The 19621-nt window shown below is 41.0% G+C and overlaps 1 protein-coding gene across 1 annotated transcript in view; it reads left to right on the forward strand.

The window, feature by feature from the left end:
* Positions 1-19621, forward strand: part of cpped1 (calcineurin-like phosphoesterase domain containing 1) — a 34284-nt gene that overhangs the window by 5266 nt on the left and 9397 nt on the right. The window contains exons 3-5 of the mRNA XM_037081827.1: positions 13306-13478; positions 14235-14360; positions 14552-14684. Coding sequence (XP_036937722.1) covers positions 13306-13478; positions 14235-14360; positions 14552-14684 — 432 coding nt within the window. The remainder of the gene's footprint in view (positions 1-13305; positions 13479-14234; positions 14361-14551; positions 14685-19621) is intronic.

Consider the following 19621-nt stretch of genomic DNA (forward strand, 5'->3'; position numbering starts at 1 on the left):
TGTCATTTCCACTTTTACTCAAAGAAGGTCTTTCTTGACAGTCTACAATGAACATGTTTCTCGCTAATAGGTCCTAACAGTGTGGAATCCCTGATGTCGTATTGCCATGAAAGTACGCTCCTATATTGCTAAACACTTTCAACTTGGCTGAGTGATAAACAGAAGTTCTGAGGGCTGTAAATATACTCCACCAGCACATGCTTATTAGTGAAAACAGGCAGTGAAGAGAGGTTCCCAGCGGACTCACAGCCGTATGGCCGTTAAAAACAAGATATTGGCATCAACCAGGGTGGCTGCCAATTCTCCGCCTAATGTTGGAGGACATGATGCGAACTCACAGATGCCACTCGTATGAGCCTTGACTCTGCTAAGCCGCTTTGAGTCAGACCAAATGGCACAGCGGTGGTCCCACGAGCGTTGTCTGGTGGCATCTGGTACGTCATGAAAATGCTGTTCTTATTTCAAAGCGTTCGAAATGGCTCTCCCAAATTACAGTTAACAGCAAAACTCTTTTGAAACGCAAGCTGTGATTTTTCGCACTATCGCCAATCAAGTTGTTTTATGGCCCGTTTTTGTAATAGGCATTCCAAAGCTGCATGTTGACAGATTTTACACCCAAGGCTGAGATCTTGTTTTTTTTCATCGAGGAGATCAAAGGATGTTATCAGAAAACTTAGAAATTATTAACCACCACAACCCAAACATTGTTAAACGTTGTATTGTACAATCAGCCATCAAATCATATCTTTTATTCTCTGCAAGAATAGAAAGCACCTACTGTCTATTGGTATTCGAGGCCAGTGAACATAAAAGTTTCTAATACTCCTACTTTCCTACTTTCATACAATACAGTACAGCTTTCAGTACAACTGACATCTTGTTCATACTCATCAGTAGTTCTGTTATGAGTCAAATGTGATCTAATATTTGATACTAACAACTTGGATGTGGAGACATTAAACTTAATAGTGGAAATCCAGGCAAGAGCATCAAGTCATTTATGCCGTCTTGATCAGCCAATCATCAGCTGGTCACAGGTTTGAAGGCTTTGACCTATCCAGTGATCTATTTAAACCCAACAGCCCCACACATTAAAATGCTATTTCCAGTGCTTAAAGTTGCTTTTTGTAATGGAAGTTCATCAGGTAATGACACCTTGGAGAGGCGGCAGACCCATCCTACAATCCCAAAGCATCAGTTTTTGACAATTTCCACAATACAGAAACAATATGGCTGCCACTTCCGATTCATACTTTTTCTCTATTGGAGCTAAATAGAATGCTAAAATATGTTTCTAAGGAAAACAAAACATTTAGGTAATAAAAAGGCTGTGTAGCGACAGAGTCTTAGTTTGTAGTTTAGCAGCACAGTTTTGACGGTTTGATCAGAGTTTAGTGCATCTCTCTTGATCTGACCATACTATCTGTGCCCTTGGACATGGACATACAAAAACAGAGAACAGTTGAGTGTTTAATTTGTAATATCACCACCACATTAGTCTGATGTATTGTTTGTAATCAGGCTCCATCATGCCTTAGATGAATGTGTCAAAGTGAGAGTTTACATGTTTTATTCACTCCATGATATGGAGCCATGTCGGCCTATTCACGTACCTGGAGTTACCTCAATGTAAGTTCTTTATCACCTCATTTCACCAAGAATAGGAATCTGCTGTGTTTACATTCTTGCAGAGTAATGATCACAGCGATTGCATTGAAAATGGCCTTTCTAGTTGTGCGTTACTAAAAAGCAACAGATTAGAGACACTTTGTTCACCTTGCTTAATGCTGGCTTCACTGTTAACAATCTCCCCGGGCATTTAAAACAACACAAGCGACCCAAGCCAACCAGTCACAGTTCCTGTCTTCTGAGTGTGGTGTCTCTGTAGCCGCTTTGGTCCTGACATGTAGCATTTTTGAGGAAGCGCACAGTATCTACATGGCTAAGCTATGACACTGAACTATAAATCAACCATAACTTATTCATAATCACTGTGCGTGACTTAGCATTGCCTTCCTCATTGCTCCCTCATGCTGCATACACAGTACATAAAAGCAGCACTAAAGGAACAAAAATAAAAGATGAACCAACTATACTACCAGGAAGATATGCGTACAGTTATTTAAATGTAGACATTTATAGATATATGCACAACCTCAGTGTAATATGTAGCAGGTAAAGGTTTAGGTAGGACAAAGGTAATGCTATGGTAATGTGCAAAAGAATGTTCCATTTGTAGAGGTCAGAATGATCAGCAGTGTTAAACCTGCTGCTCTGCTCTCTCTAATCCACTGCGGGTTTTATTTTTTGACCCGCCCAACGTGAGATGACTTTCTGATTAGGTGCCAAAGCTGCTCTGAAAGGAGTCATTATGCCAATGTCAGATATATTCCTCATAATAATAAAATGTGACAAAAATGTTTCCGACTGAAACCATTTACATTTCATGCTTTTTTCTGTCGCATAGGATTCCAGATAGCTGAACAGTGTAATCTTCGTCTCATTGTGAGATGTGGCTGCTATTTATGGACCTTAGGAAGAATTATTTCTTTGTAAATCCATTTCAAAAGACAAGAGAGGGTTGTGAGGACCTGGAAAAACAATGCATACATGTATCTTTGAAAACAGGCAATGGCACTAGACCAAAATATTAAGCACGCAAATTTGAACTCGTAACTTTTTCCATAAGTGTATAAACAAGCTGCTCTCAGAGGAAAATAAGGTCCCCGGAACACACTTTGAAGCTAGAAAGGCGGCAGGGTCCGCCAGATATAATCAGAGTCAGTTGTTTTATTCTTTTTTTTTTATCAAGTAAACAAAGAGTTTGTTTATTTTGTTTGCTAAGCATTTTAAAATCAGTCAATTCAGATCTTTCTGCTCTGAAAGATCTTTCTTCCCAGAAACATAGTGCACCTTTAATTTCCTAATATCAGGAAATCTATCAGTCCAATATATATCATGTATCCCTACAGAATATGTAATATGAGCAAAAAGGATGTGTATAATGGACATGTTGTTTAACTCGTGCCATTTACAGATAACATGGTCAGGAAATATGAAGTCTTGACTTTTCATACCTTCCTTGTACTGCGTTTTATGTCATGATGCATGTTCTCAGATAATGTTGTTAGCAGAAGACGAGCACACTTTCTGACATTCATCCGTCTTTAAAGAGAATGCAATATGTCTGATACATGTATATTGATTTATGTATTCTCAGCTGCCCTCTGAGATAGTCCTAATCTAATTTATGCACTCTGTGAAGAACATCAGCTTTGGGGTGGTTCAGCTACAGAATATCTCTCATTGAGGTAGGTTTGAACATTAGCTTTCTCTGTTTCCCAGCCAGAGTGTGTAAACAACATACTCCCCTATGAGAGCGGCTGATATTTATCTATGAAATAGCACAGGCCTTCTGGCTGCTCTCAAGGCAAGTTTAGTTTCTGTGCTGATGAAGATTTCGGCTATTGATTAGACCGGCTGCACTTTAAATTCATGACCAATTCTTTAAAAAATCTATGTGTGATAGAAGCTGGTTGGGTTTAAGTGCTAAGGTGGCTGCAGCTCGTAGGTAGAGAAAGATTTCTGACCAGTTCATGAAGCCTGTATTTTGAACATCAAGACCCCCTGTGACGGCATGCAGTAATTATCTGTAAAACACACCCGGCTGCCTTCCAGTTGTGTCTGGTTTGTTCGACAAACTTAACAGTGGTGTTTGTTGGTTTGTCTCCATGAATCTTATGAGGGAAGTTAGACGTGTTAGATGCCTTGGAACCACGACAGCAAGCTGACTTGCTCTACCATTCTGACAGCTGGTTCCCCCAATTCACCAGATGCTTTCCCTGTCTAGGCAGATAAATAGATTTTCAGAATAGAGTTGGGTTTGATATAAAAAACAAAAAGTGCAACAACCTTTAGAAATGGCTAGCAGAATAAACAGAATAAACATTTTGCTGCTCATTTCCTACCTCGTCTGGATTTTACATGCCTTGTTTGACTCATGCTGTGTGCTACTATGTGCACCCTCCCGCCTGCCTGCATCCCTGTTGCAGTTTTGACAGTGATGTGATGATTAATGCTAACCTGTAAACATCAACCGAATGATTCCACTCATAACGCAAAACACATTTTAAAGCTGTAGACAATACTCATGTGTTTCTCAGTACGGGACCGTGACCGTGTAGAGTGGCAGGCATTAGTGGCAAGTGGTTGTTTTTACTGAAGTGACTGTAATGAAATGAGTGACTTACAGTGTGGTGTCAATGTTTCATGATGACCGGCTGCCTGATTTGATAACAAGGTAAGGTGAACAGCCAGGCGGGGGCAATTGCATTGAGTTAATGTTCAGCAGGAAGAGCCACAAGGCGCCAACCAATGCAGACTACCTTTGCATGACAATTAGGCAGAAGCCTGCCTGTCCGCAAAGAACAGGCACGAGAAAAGAAGTCAGCAGGAGAACCTGTCTCTCTGTCCATTTCTGGACGTTGTTTCTCTTTCTCAATACGTCTGTTCATGTATTTTTATTGGATTGTAATGGAAGCATCTCCATTTTTAAGTTCATGTAAGAATAAGCAGAAGTGGAATATTTTATGTGGTGCAGTATGTCATCTGTATAATGTCCTTGGCCTCTGTTTCTAAAATATGTCTCGAGGCAAAATATTTATATGCAACACAGATTTAGCTTGGCTTAGTCACAGAGCAACTTCTACCTTCCTGTTCTCTTTTTTGGGTCACAATGACCACCAATTTTAGCTGCACAGGGACAGTCATGAGCACTCCTGGAGCTGTCTCCCCCTATCATTTAAGAGTCTTGCTGTGGGCGTCCGAGTATCCCTTATCATCTCCATGACTGCACCATTTAGACCGAAACATGGCTACCCTCCGTTCTCCACGTCCCTTTCTCCCCATCTCCCTCTGATCAGTCTCATTTATAGGTCACAGCCAGATCTATTTCAGATGCACAGTGGGACAGTAGATAGTGTAAGCATGGGGTTTAAACCGCAAGGCCTCGGGGACCTTTAAACATCGTGGCGTCAGCCCCTGTTACTGTCAGCACCAACAGAGCAGGTTGTGTGTGCCATCCTCATTATTCACCACGTCCGTCACTTGCCTGGCAACTGGGCTGCTGCATGGGCATGGAGGAGTGGAAGAGATATTATAGCCAGAGCTGCTCCGTCCCTCTCTCGGCTGACATTTCCCCTTAAACTGTTTATTTACAATACAGAATGAATGTGTGGCGGCCAGGGGAAGCTGGCTGTCAACCGGCATTGTCAACACTGCTGCCTGTCGCCGACAGGAAATTGGCAACTGTATTTCTGTTCCCACGAATCCCACTCTCTATCTCTCCTCTCCGTCATTCTCACATTCTGTCTTTCTTTCCGTCTCTTTCCTTGCTGTCCTCCTCTCCAGTCTTGTCTGTTCTCTTTAGAAGCAGCTGCGGTCTCATGCCTCATACCTTATTTTGACACCCTCCATTTGCCAGTCTGACACCATATACAAACACACAAATTTATTCTTGCCACTGATGAATCTATTTGAAGCATTCGTGTGAATTAAATCTAATGTGGAAGGATCAAAAGTTCTCTTTGTTCATTTAATTGCACTGGAATAGAACTGCAGCTGATAACTTTTTTGTTTGTTTAATCTGCAAATAATTTTGATAGTAAAAGCCAAAATAAATGTTTAATAATTAATTGATGTATTGTTTACTTTTTAAAATTGTTAAAAAATGCTTGTTGCAACTTCACTCTCCCCTTGTTTCCTTCCAATTGCAACGTTGTCTTAGCTGAAGGTTGCTAAAATCCAAGAAAAGAGAAGCAGCTAATCCTTACATTCAAGAAGCCGGAACAAGCAAATGTTTTGAAAGTTTTGCTGGACAAATGACTCAATTGATTGATCAATGATCAAAATAGTTGGCAACTATTTTTCCTTTGATCAAAGTGCTTTCCACTACAAGTCATTATTCACACATTCAAGCACTGGTATGGCAGAGGCTATTATCCAAAGTGCCATATGCTCATCAGAGGCAAAAAATCATTCATAAACACTCACGCATCAATGAAAGTCATTGGGAACAATTTGGAGTTCAGTACCTTCCCCAAGGACACGTCTACATGTAGACTGCAGGGGCAGAGGATGGTTGGTGGACGACCATTCTACCTCCTGTTCCACAGCTGCCCCAAATCATTGCAGGTCTTTCCTGGAACAAGAAACAGAAAAACAAGTGGGCCATCATGTTCATCTGTGTTTGGTGTTTGCTTTAGACCTTATTACAAGGGTGGAAAAAACAAAAGGCGAACTTGTGAGGTCTCTATTTGATAATCATCCTGACAAAGACTCATTTGGGAAGTGGCGATGAGAGGATGTCATTCACAGGAGATGGCGAGGAACCCTGATGGACTCAAAGTCTTTCTTATGCATCCCATCACAGCGTTCCCCAAGGAACAATCCCATTTCCCAGACTAAACAGTCTTAGATCATGTTTTTCTCAAGAACTGCTGGCCAGCATTTACTCCCACAACGTCATGTCATCCAGACCTTTACTGGTAGAATGTTCCTTGATCCTTATTCCCCATCTCCTCTCCAATCCAAGCTTACCCCCAAGAGACGCTTTCTCATCTCAAGGACTTCCTTCAATCTTGCCCTATCTCTTCCTCTGCCTGACTCACTTTCACTCTCTTGTGTCTTTCTCTTGCTTAGTTTCAAAGCTGACAAATGAAGAGGATAAAGAGTGGGGGGGGGGGGATGGCAGAGGGTGGTGAGAGAGGGGAGCAAGATACGGAGCTGATTAGATTAGAGAAACATGCTGGACTTAACACTCCTAATGAGCACTACAAAGGATTCAAGCTGTGTCTCTTGGGGTTCGCTAGGGATGTAACGCATGATACAGCAGGGAGAAATGTTCAAGTACGTGTGTGCTACAGCCTGTGTGCACGCATGTGTGTAAAACTCACAAAGGTGAAGTAAAGGTTAGTGTGGGACTTCCCTGTCCCCTCTCTGTAACTGTGGAAAACTTGTTTAATTCCTGTTGAAGGCAGATATAGTGGGGCTCTCTGTGGGATTCTGAAGCAGAGGAGAGTATGAAGGAGAGACCGCCAAGGGAGAATTTGTTTTTGGGACAAGTGAAAGCATTTAAATTATTTTTTGGGAGGGGGATTTATGAGCGGAGAGGTTCCCTGTGTGTTTATCTATTAATATCGCCCTGTGGCTTGCAGGTAGTAATGGACCTGCCAGGAGTGTAGAAGTTCAGAAATGTCTCTCTGTTGCCATTTTCACACTTCACCTTTCAGTAGTCACCCAGGAGATCCTCAATTGAAAATGTCAGCTTGAAAAGATCTTTTACACCCTTTAAGACAACTGTGGTAAATGTCAGAGTGAATTCCACCTTCCAACCACTCATCCATCTATATTTGTCAGCTTATCCAAGTTTGGGTCTCATTCGCAGCCATCCATCTGTCTGTTCCCCCAGCCACATTTACCAAGTCCTCCAGAGGGATCCCAAGATGTTGCCAGGCGAGACAGGATATGTAATCCGCCCAGTTTGCTCAGGGTTTACCCTGGCGTCTTGGACAGTGCCCAACAACCTATATCAGAAGTACCCATGAGATAGTCAAACAGCATCAGACACCCCCTCTCCCCAAACCTTTCCAACCTTTGAACAGGGAGTGGGACTGCAACCTGAGAGTTTCTGTAACGATCTGAAGTTGACGATCTAACAATCACTACCGCTTCGCGCAGTGAGTCGGCAGAAGTGTGAAGGTGAGAAAGTGTGTGAACTTCTCCCTCAGGCCTCTCCTCACTACTTCTGTCAATTTTCATTCAAAGTGCATGAGTGCATGAAAGGAGAGACTGTCTAAAAACTTGCACCACTATCCCAGCATTTAAACAATGACCATTTTTTGGTCATTATCCAAAGCTTATGACCGTACTTGAGAGTTGAAACATAGATCAATTGGTAAGTCAGGCTCAAGCTTCGGCACGGCAACAGTCCCGCAACATGTGCATAACTGCTGAGAGTTAGTAAGTTCATGCAGTGCTCATGGTGTATATGTAAAAACCATTTAGCCTTCAAGCTGTATGTAAAAGGACATTTGGATTTTTCAAAGCTATCTTCGACTTGGTCTCACTGAGTGCAGGTGGACAACAAAGGAAACATATCACTGATACAGGCTCCATAAGTCATTAAACGTAATTAAAATTGTTGATGGTAAAAGACGTATTACATTGCAATGTCCTGCTCAAGGTTTTTTTGGCCAATCTTTGCTTAAACTCCTCTCAATTTGATACACCTTATTGTTAACGAGGTACTTGATCAAAATACTAAGACTCCCTGTTTTAAACTATGACATTTCTATGATTTATAGTTGGTATGATCTGAAGAAATTAAGAGAGATTATCTGGGAGAATGTGACTCTTGAAGCTGATGTGACGAGATCCAATACAGAGAAAGTGTATCACTCTATTGGAGTTGTTGGGAATACAGAAACACTAGAAGCTCTACACTGGCCCTGTAGGTGGGGAGGCATGCAGAGAGCATTTAAACGAAAGAACAAACATGTTTTAAGCAGCCCTGCCTTCAAGTTAGTCACTGAATTAAGATGATATGACCTGCAAAAGTGAGTGAGGCTGTTTAAGAAGACTTTCACTGCAAATACACTCAGCTGGGATGGGAAAAGCACAGTAGAGTACAGTAAAGAGTGGATCAGATTTTATCTGGCTTCAGTTTGGCCAATATTGTTTGTTGCTTTTGATCAGCTGGTGTTAATGGGACATTACAGTTTACAGTACTTATGGTTAATTTCATTGCACACATGCCAACGCATAGTCATACCTCAACGACAGAATAAGTGTATTGTCAGTCAGCCAAAACAACATGGCCATTTGAGTGTTAGGGCAACACAGATACCGGACCTTTGTCATATGGTTGCAGTTTGGCTAGTTTATTCCAGGAAAACTACTTGGTAAGGTTTAGGAAAACATCATGGTTTGGGTTAGAATCATTACGTTTCTTTGGTGACTTGCATTACAACTGTACCTATGGTATGTAAGTAACTGAAGTTATGTACGTGGCGTTACATTAAGCTCAAGTTATGTGCTTGATGTTACTTCATTACGTTTGTAAATTAAAAGAACTCACTGCTGACTTGTGGTTTCGCACCAGGCATGAACACCCATCTTCCGCGTTAAAGTCCTGTCCTTGTTTAATCCATCCACCATCGCTAATTGTTCCCCCATGAGGATGGGCTCAACCCAGCATACTGTAATGTAACTAGCTTGCGTGTGAGTACAGTTGAAGGACATATTTAATATGACTTCTTCCTATCTTCCACCTTCTCATAAACTGTAGGCCACAGTCAAATCAGCACAACCTGTCAGTGCCAGTACATGTTTGAGTTAGTCACAAATACAGAGGTCCCACACATTGAAAGTGTAAGTGCAGAAAATGTATGCGACAGCAGGACCCCACGCACTGAGGTCTGTGTGCAGTCTCGACGGCAAGTCTTTAGAGGAAAACTGAGAGAAGTGCTTATAGTGTTGGACAGGTTCAATGAAAACCTGCCAAAGTCTCCTGTCAAGGTTTGAAAATCACAGCGTTGCAATCTCATTAAATGAACAAGGCCTTTCAGTCAGAGCTCCAGAGAGAATGGAGAGCAACATTGTGTGTTTATTTCCATATGCCCTTCATATATTCCAAAAGAGGAGAACCGGGTGAGAAAATTTATGCATGAAAATGCACTTTAAATTAAATCTTTTATGAGCTTTTATTATATCGTGTGCACATGGAATTCTTCTTATTCATAAAATTAACTTATGTGCAGCATTTCATTACCCTATTGTGAATTTTCTTTACATATTTAATATTGGCCATATTTTGTGGGAATGGGTTTTAATCAGAAAACCTTTACCCTCACACTTGTATCCTACCCTTTGCCAAACAAATGGTCATTTGCAGTGCTGTATGGCACTATTACCAGTGGTTAAATTGTAAAGAAGACCATGTAAACTGACAAATGTAGTAAGAAACCAATTTTAGGCTTTCCAACCTAAGCAAGACATATGTATCCAAAGAGACTCCAAATGTCAAATTGCCTGGTGCCTTAATGGCGTCAAACCTGTAACTCCCTTGCATTAATCTAAAGCAAGGTGTCTTAAATGCAGATTGATGCAGTAGTGGATGGTTGAGGATTGGTTTGCACTGTGTAGTGCTCAGGGATGACTCATGGATATTGCTGTGTAAGCGGATGGCTGGAGTTGAGGGCAGGCAGCTGGAGGTGTGAGGAAGCAGAAGGCAGCGCAGCGTCCCTGCCACAGTGTTTGGCTACCAGTGCTATTTTTTCACATTTACTCATCCAAAGAAGGTAAAGTGTGGCTAGGTGTTCTCGTTGAGCCCCACCCTGCCTCACACTCACACGATTACACACTTTCACACTTGGATGGTGTCAAGCATAAAACATTTTTTTTCTGTTTTTAACTACCAGCCAGCTCAGCTGGAGCAGCTGACAAGGTTAGATGCCTTGCTAAAGAGCAAATTGATGTAAGTCAAGAGAGCTTTTCTTTCACTTTCCCTTCCGCATTCGAGCTTGCTGAATACTTTGACAAATTGACCTTGTAGAAATGAAAACAAGATTTTTTTCTTCACTTGTGAATGCATGGTTAACATCAAATTGCCTGTAACAGCAGGGTTAGTTGGGAGCGACCAGCTGCAACAGTTGCCGTAGCATTTTAAATGACAACCTTCGCACCCCCTACTCTCCATCCCTTCTTCATTAGAGCGGCTGCCTTTGTATGTATATCATTGTGGCAGCGGTCAAATATTATGATTGTGGAATAATGAGTCCACATCGTTGTGGCCTCAGCTGTCAGCTTTTTTCATCAGGACTCTGCTTCAAACTGTCAGCTCCTCAGAGACCAAACCAGATGCTTAGTTTTTTGCTACACTGCATATCACCCACTTGAAACCATTGCTCAGACCGCTTATATGTTTATTGAACAGATAAATGTGACACTGTGAAATTATAAGCACACTAATTTAATAATCAATGTGAAACTGTTTAAGGTTTAATGGCACAGATTAAGTTTCCCAGAACAAAATGTTGCATATTTATGAAACATATTAAAGATGAATTTCTGTATTTTAAAACCTGGGCTCCATATTTACATGTATTGGTGTGCAAATGATTCACACTTTTGGTCCGGTAGATTACTGAGTGAAATCTGAGTTTCTGGTTACAAAAAGAATCTATTATTTAACAAAAAAGTCTGTCTCTCAGTTGTTTCTGTAAGATTGGACATAACTTTAACAGTTAAAGTTGGCCCAAAGGCTTACATTCCAGCCATCACAACCATGTCACGACTGCCAGCTGACTGCTCTACTGGACCAATTCCAAAACTTTTGGTAAATATGAAACATTCACACACCAAACATATAAATATAGATCCCATGTTTAAATAAACCAGAATTCCCCCTTTAAAAAGTATTATTTACATTTTCATAAAAATTTAGACAAAATCACAGTGTTACTTGGTCAGTATTCTGTCATGCACATGATGTCTTGAAGTAGACATATTCGAATGAGAGGGTGAAACTGGGACAGCCTGTTTGGATCTGACTGAGCGCACAATGTGGTAATGACTTGTCAATCACAAGACAGCCACGCCCTACAAGCATACCTGCCTTTATTGTCTACTACTGCATTGCCCATAGGAAGTATGTATTCCTATAGAAAAGAGGGAGGTTAAGTAGCTTTTTCATGGATGGGATGGCCAAATAAGGCTGTGTTTGAAGGTGCGACGTCAGGGACATTGAGGTTTATTGTGAAATGTGTAGATTGATTGATAAGTATTGTGTTTTAATATATTTTGTTTTTTAGCAAGGACACCGTACGGAGTTGAACCCCATTCCACTATGTGAAAGTACCAAATACCAGTGCCTTTTGCTTTTTTAGCCATTGGGAAAAAGCAAAATATTAGCTAGCTGCTAGCAATCCCATCGAATGAAAAACATCAGCAACACACCAGTCCGTAGATTATGTCATCAGCGACAGTGACCACAAACTTGCAGGAGCGTCACTGGCCATCGCTCAGGTGTTATCAGCCCGTTTTTGGCTAGCTGATCAGTTGCAATACTGAATGGCACTGTTGAAAGTTAGTTATGATCTGTGAACATTTTTTGGCACTAATCTTATTTAGTTATTCTAAACTACTTGTTATATCAGAGGAATGATGATTTATTTACATAGAAACCACTACTCACCGAACCTGAATAGGAATATAGCAATAAAAGTGTCACACAGAGTCTGTTTTGCATAACAGAAAGGGCCTTCATGTCTCTCTTTGTATTTCAGTGCATGTTTGTATGTTGTATTGACAATCTGAAGTCTGACAGGCTAGCTTAATTATAGACAAGAGACAGGTGAAAACAGCGTTTTACCTTTTATCCGAGCGCCTTTTTAAACTCTGCAGTCTCTCACTCTGTCATGCACAAGATGTTCTGTCGGAGAAGGTTCTTATGTAATGAGTCCTATCCAAACATCCAAGGAAACGTTTGCTCCAAAAGTAGGCCAGTAAAATAATTACTCAGATGAATAAAGAGGGAAAGAAATAAGAGAGGAGAAGAGGGAGAGGAAGAAATAACTTAAGAGCAGGGGGCTGATAGGTTTGTTTGATATACATTCTGAATTATAAATAGATTTGAGTCTCACCCATTCCCTGCCCGTTACCTACTGAATTAATGTGGCTCAGAACATTTTCCTCCCTCTTGCACACTTCTCCTTTTGGTGAACTCCAGACTCAGTAGCATAATAATCCTGATTTTAACACAACACGCAAATAAAGACATTGCCAAGATCTTACAGCCGCATGCATCCTGGACCAAAGAACTTGACAAGATGTGGCTCAGCTCAGCAGAAAGGTTGGGCTTTCCGTGTGGACTGGGGAGGCTTCCACCAGAACACTACTCATCATTTCAGTAACCATGGTGATCTAAAGTCGAGCTGAACCGAGCATTGATCATTCTCTGAGCTGTCATCGTTATCATCCAAATAATCCCCCTTCCCTTAGGCGACTCTCGCATATAGTACTCTTCACCCAATCTGGCAGCTTTCATCGACACTCACATACATTTCTCTGTCTGACTCATTCTGTCCTGTCCAGTTAAGTTGTTATTATCAATATTAATAATCAAGTATTGATTTTTCTGATACTTGTCGTGTTGTTTTGTTTTTTTTTCCATGCGGACGTCTGTTACTCACAAGGACATCCAGCCATCCTTCATATTGTGACAATGAGTTCTCCTCTTCCCCCCAGACACCCCTTTCAGAGAAGGTCAGGAGCGAGACCTGAAGGCGGCCTTGAAGGGGACAGATCCCTCCATCCCGCTGGTATTTGTCAGTGGGAACCATGACCTGGGCAACACCCCCACTCCAAGGACAGTGGAACAGTACTGCAGCGCGTGGGGTGACGACTATTTCAGCTTCTGGGTAAACACACCCTAATACAGTAGCACTGTATCATAACCGTTCTTAATAAATGGGAAATGTATATTTAATTAAACATTAGTTTATACTTATTCACTTTTGACAAACAATGAAATGTTCCTAGTATTTTTCCTTACATTTTGTGCCAGTGCTCGAAGTAGTGCTTTAAAATCTCAACAGATTTGTTGTTCAGTGTTTTCAGTTTTCTCTTCACCACAGGCTTTTTTAGCATTCTGTATTCGTCTCTGATATTGTCTTAAATACAGTCAAATAGACGTGTTACCAAATAAAAGTCAAGTCATGTTCTCTGAGTTAAAAACGAACACAGCAAGGTCAGTGCAGCATTTAGAAGTGCTCTTCTTCTTTTCCTTACAGTGATGATGAAGTTAAATTTAATAAATTTAATAAAATATTATTGACAGTGAACACCATTTAGATATCGGCCCGCTCTACTTCTTTACATATTTCTTGCCACTTTTAGCCCAGTGAGCCCTCTCAACTCCAGGGCCCTTCTTACATGCTCACTCTGCCCATTGTATAATCAATGTATAAGCAGTGCTGGTGGAAATTTTTTGAATAGGATAAGTCTTCATTTATCTCCTGTTTGGGATTTTGTAGCAGCAAGAATTAGATAAATTACAATAGGACAAAAAGTATAATTGCAGGGATAGAAAATGCATTATGAAAACACAATATTGAATGAGATGTAGGCAGTAACATCTACCACGTCTCTGTCTCTTCCCTCTGCTGTTGTCTCAGGTGGGTGGAGTTCTCTGCCTGGTTCTGAACTCCCAGTTGTTCTTCGACGCTTCGGCCTGCCCTCAGCTGAAGGAGGCCCAGGAGACGTGGCTGGAGGAGCAGCTGAGCAGAGCCTCCTCCTCGATGGTAATATAGCATCAATGATGTGATTCTATTCCCGTCTGATTTATGAAGACGTTTCAGCTAGATGACATCTTCCTTTTGCTGTGTCTGGGAGTCTGGATAATCGCTGCCGTCGGCAGCCATCTGACACAACAATTGAATTTTGTGTTTGGAGATCAGTCATAAACCCCTCCACACATCTGTGTCTCATTCAGGAACCCAAACCCAAACACATCCTGGTGTTCCAGCACATTCCTCTGTACCTAAAGAGCCCTGATGAAGAGGACGATTACTTCAACCTGCAGAGGGGAGTCCGACAAAACCTGCTGGACAGGTTCAAGAAGGCAGGTAGGACACCACGGGGCCACAAAATACACAAGTTTCACCTTTTATGCCTCTGCACCTGTCACAGCTATTGCCGGGAGCATTATGTTACTGGATTGGCCGTCCTTCCTTACATACATCTGTATGGTGTCCCCTATGACTCGAGGATGACCTGATTATAATTTGTTGGCCAGAGGTCAAAGCACACTGTGACCTCACAAAACAGGTTTTTGCCCTAACCCAGCTTGTGTGACTGAGTAGGCTCATGTCCAGTGTTTTTCTGAAGGGCATTTAAACTTGACACACAATATGTGTCCTCTTTTCTCACTCCAAAATCTTGCCAATCCAGATTTGTCTTTTTGTTTGTCTTTGGGTTGGAAGTCACAGAAGACATGAAGTTTTATTGTTTTAAAAGTCAAACAGCAGCCCCCTCCAAAACTGTAAAACATCAGCAGTATTTTCTCTAATGAAGGATTTAGGCCACTTGTGAAATAGTCTTACATTTCTGGTCTTAATGCTTCTTATCTCATATTCCTGTTAAACCTGTTCAGTCTGAACACATCTAGCTGAAGCACAGTGAAGATCCAAGCCTAGAGGATTAATATGCCATTAGCCAGAACCACAGGATGAGCTTCTGGCACACGCACATTCGAGTGCAGTGGGCGTAATTGAATTAATTAATGAATTCACTTCCTATAAGAAGAATAATTCCATAATCAAAATCCATTGCTGTCGGCTTACGAGAGTCTGATACAAGGGTATCGAGCAGAGAAACTCTCACAAGGACAATAAGTCTTTAAGAAAGAAGCCACTCAACACACACACACAGACACACATACTCTCTCTCCATATATGGCCAATTCGGCACAACTGATTGACAGGACCACTCATACGGACCAGTGTCGTGCTTCTCAATCATGCATCAAGGTGACTGGCGGGGGATGGTATTAATTTCATTATCCATCCATTATTCCAGCATGTATTTAACCATGTTGGCCCGTTTTGGTCTGATGACCCTTCTCTCTCATAATTGATTGCTCCTCTAAGGGAATGCTGATTAAAGATTTAAAGGGTGGTCCATGTAGGTTTTTTTATATGAAGGAACGTATGTGAGGAACACGCTATGAGCAAGTGTCCTTTTCTCACACTCTTGTTCTCTTATGTTCTCTCGGCAATTATAAATTCAGACTACGTACATTCATGGCATGTACTGTATGAACTATATACATACATGTACTGTGCATGGTTATTAATAATTGATGACAGACATGCCGCCGCTCGCTGTAAAGACGGGAACACTACATGACTTTCTCATGTTGGTACGCGCATGTGTTTGTAAGTACGTTTTATGATATTTCTGATTGCAGCGAGAACAGGGATGTGATTTATCTACAAGCCTGTAGACATGTTTTACACATCACAGTCATGCGCGCTGTCTGTCCAGTCCTATACCATACATAATAATGGGCTGGGTAAAATGTCAAACTGTGTCTGTTGTATTTTTCCTTGAAATGTCCTTCAAGGACATAAAATCTATACACAGAGAGGAAAGAGTCTCAAGTTTCATATAAAACATGACATAAAAAGCTTTGACACACAGAGCAGCGTTTTGAGCTCTTCATAAAGCAGCTAAAAAACCTGCGCTTGCACAAAAAGACTCACACCAGTTATTGTTGAATAATACAGCCTTTGTCTCTCAGTTCTTTCTGCTCTCTTCTCATCCCCCGTGTTTCTCTTTCATGCTCCCTCCGCTCTTTCCTTCATCTCCTTCTTGGAGTATCTTGTTGTCTGATGCTGGAGCATCTGTACCGTGATTCTACTTGAATATATGTCCTTGAGGCATGGTTGTAAAAGAGACTGACTGTGATCATCACTGTGCTCCGTGTCAGTTTATGATAGAGCTACTACTCTCTATATGTACCAGATACTGGTCATAAACTAGGGCTGTCAAGTGATTAAAATTAATTAATCTAATTAATTACAAGCTTTGTGATTGATTAATCACACATACCGGTATTTGCCTGAAGCATTTAAAATATTTAATGCAAGTGGATTTTGGAAGATAAGTGAATCCATTAGTAAATGGACATTCAAAAGGAGATGAGATTTCAACCTTGAAAAGCAAAAGTTCCTTGCTGCATAAACGGCACAAAACGGTGTCAACAGTTACATCTGGGCGTTTTTTGAAGCCCGACTCTTGTTATTTTGATGAGATTTCTTTGACAAGAAATGCAATTTTGTGCTTAAACTTGAATAAGAAATGAATGAATAAAAAAAGCTAGTTGATTGCTAATTGACTTTCCCCTTTAAACACACCAGCTCCTTTGGCTTACAGCTGTATCTCCGGGCTGCGGAGAGCGGACAGGCACAGGCAGAATGTCTGCAGGGAGGGTCAAGGCTCCATACAAACCTAGCTTGAACAACTTGGTTGCGGCATACTGGCGCTTGCCACTTGGCACAAAATATGTGTTTGTATGGCTTTCTTTTTCTTTTCTTTTTTTTTTCTTTTTTTAAATCTGACTACTGATAAAATGGATTTTAAATGTGCTACTTTGGCTTCGATACAGCTTGAAATGTGCTAAGTAACTTAAGTCTTTTGATAATTGTAATGGAAAAAAGTACAATATTATGTGGTGGAGTGGAGGTCTAAAGAAGCAGGGAATGGAAACACTACAGTCAATAAAAGCACCCATACGTTTATGTACCTATATAGAAATTGAGTAAATGTTCTTGGTCACATTCCATCACTGGAAATTAGCATTTAGCTTCAAGCAGTGCCATGTCTGAAAGTACAGCCTCACAGAACTGCTTGCCAAAGCCTCTCTTTTGTTGTGGCATTTTTAATTTTTTTTTATGGATTTGATCTTTCAGACTTCTTAGGAATGTTATGATATCATAAATTATCTTGATTTTGACACAAACTTGACTCTACTTTCTCACATTTGTAATGCTGGCTGTCTCTACGCAACAGACAATCAGCTACATCATACATCTTTATTTGGTTTTAATGTCATGTACCCATACCACATAAAAAAATAGATCTATTATTACCAGTACCAAAAGTGATGCGTGTATAGAACTTCACAGAAAGTTAAATTTAAGGAAACACAGATTTTCTTGTTATTGTACTTTTATATGTTAACCGCAAAATGAAGGGAACTGTAGGAATTTGCATGAAATAAGAGTTTCCCGCAGAGCAAACTAGCGCCTGGTAAAAATATCCCAGTTGAGAGACTGCAGGCCCTTTTAGAGGAGAAAATAATAAAGGCGGGCAAAGAATTGCAGAAAACTATGTTATTTACTTCACATTGAAGAAAACAAGAGCATCGGGAAAAGTGTGTTGTTTGTGTTCCTGTCTGTGCGGGTTGGGTTTCCTCTCATCCGTGCTAAATTATGTCTCTTCTGGACATTGGCTAGATTGGCTATGGTAATTTTTTCCCCTGTCTTTGTATTGAGTTATTCACGCATCATCTGGTTCCCATGTCAGCCTGTCCTCACCGCTTCACCCTGTGATCCGATTCCTCCAGATGTGCTTCTGTACTCTGGTGATCATTACCGTCATTGCAGTAGAGTGCGGCATCATTAACCTCACACATACACCCCTTCACACAGGCACGGATGGAGCATTACTGTAATTTTTTTCTAAGATTGTCATTGAACAAAGCCGTTGTCAAGAATAAGTCTCTGTCTGTGTTTGTGCAACCAGTTCTCATATAATTTTGTCCGTAAGAAAGATCTAGCTATACCTACAGTTGAGGGATTAAATGTTTCATAGTGTGAGAAGAATTTCACTTAAAAGTCTTGATGGAACATTCAGAAGCACTTTAAGACACTCTGAGTGTTTCTTTGTACCAATAGCACATGGATGTTATTCAAAAACCTCTTCACGGATATTCTCCTCAGTTTTCCGCCTCAAAGTTCTTATTTTAGCTGTCTGGTACGAACAAAGAGGTAAAAATTGGATGGCTTTCCTCTTCCTTTGTGTTGAAATTTCAAATTCTACAGAAAGCGGCCTTGAAACGGAGTCGCTAGATGTGTTTGCAAATGGGTCTCTGGCACCAAATCAGTCCTCATGAGTAAGTACACACTGCCGTGTGTAACCGAGTTCTCCGACCACTCCAAAGGTGTCTTTTGTGGTGTCGGTTGACTGGCAGCAGCTGGGGGATTTGGCTCAGCGTTTGTGAGTTTGTTATTGCTGCTGCTGCTGGGTTTCTGCTGCCCCCACCATCACCACCACCACTTCAGGGACATATGATGGAAATGGAGAATGTAGTCCCCTGCAGACAAAGAAATAATTTCATTGATTTTTCCTCACTGAGGTATTTTTTCATTTCTCTACATACTTTTTCTTCTTTTCCTTCTCATAGGATGTGTGAGTTTGAGTAATTGCGTGCCCATGACTGTTTATTTTTTGTGCGCGCGTAATGCACTTTGCATATAAATCGCTATGCGGTGGGGCATTTCTGTCTGTGCATGATGTATTCTACAGTAAGTATCTATATGTTATCTCAGCGGCACAGGCGCACATGGGAAAGGTGTGACACCAATTAGTCTTCCTGTGGCTCATCAGAGCGAGCAGTTCCACCCTGGGAACTGTTGACTGCATTCCAACTCATATTAATGACACACTGTCTGTGCGTGATGACCCCCTCTCGGGCAAGTAAAGTATCGTGCAGTCCCCTTTTTAATTGCACAGGCAATTACTGTGATGTTAGCTATGACAGTGATTTAGTTGATATTAAATCTTGTCTTTAATTGTGCACTTGCTCCTTGTATTTAATATCTTTTGGGCTTAAAGCAAGCCCCTGATTAGAAAAGGACGTGTTTTAAATGCACAAAGAAGTCTGTGATTTATTGGCTGTTTCTGCGACAACCAGTTTTTTTTTGTTTTTTTTTTACCTCTCTCGTAGTATTTACCCCTCAGTAGACGAATCTTCAGTCAGTGCGTTCAGTTTGTTGGT

This window comes from Acanthopagrus latus, chromosome 20, assembly GCF_904848185.1.
Source record: "Acanthopagrus latus isolate v.2019 chromosome 20, fAcaLat1.1, whole genome shotgun sequence".
NCBI classification, from domain to species: Eukaryota; Metazoa; Chordata; class Actinopteri; order Spariformes; family Sparidae; genus Acanthopagrus; species Acanthopagrus latus.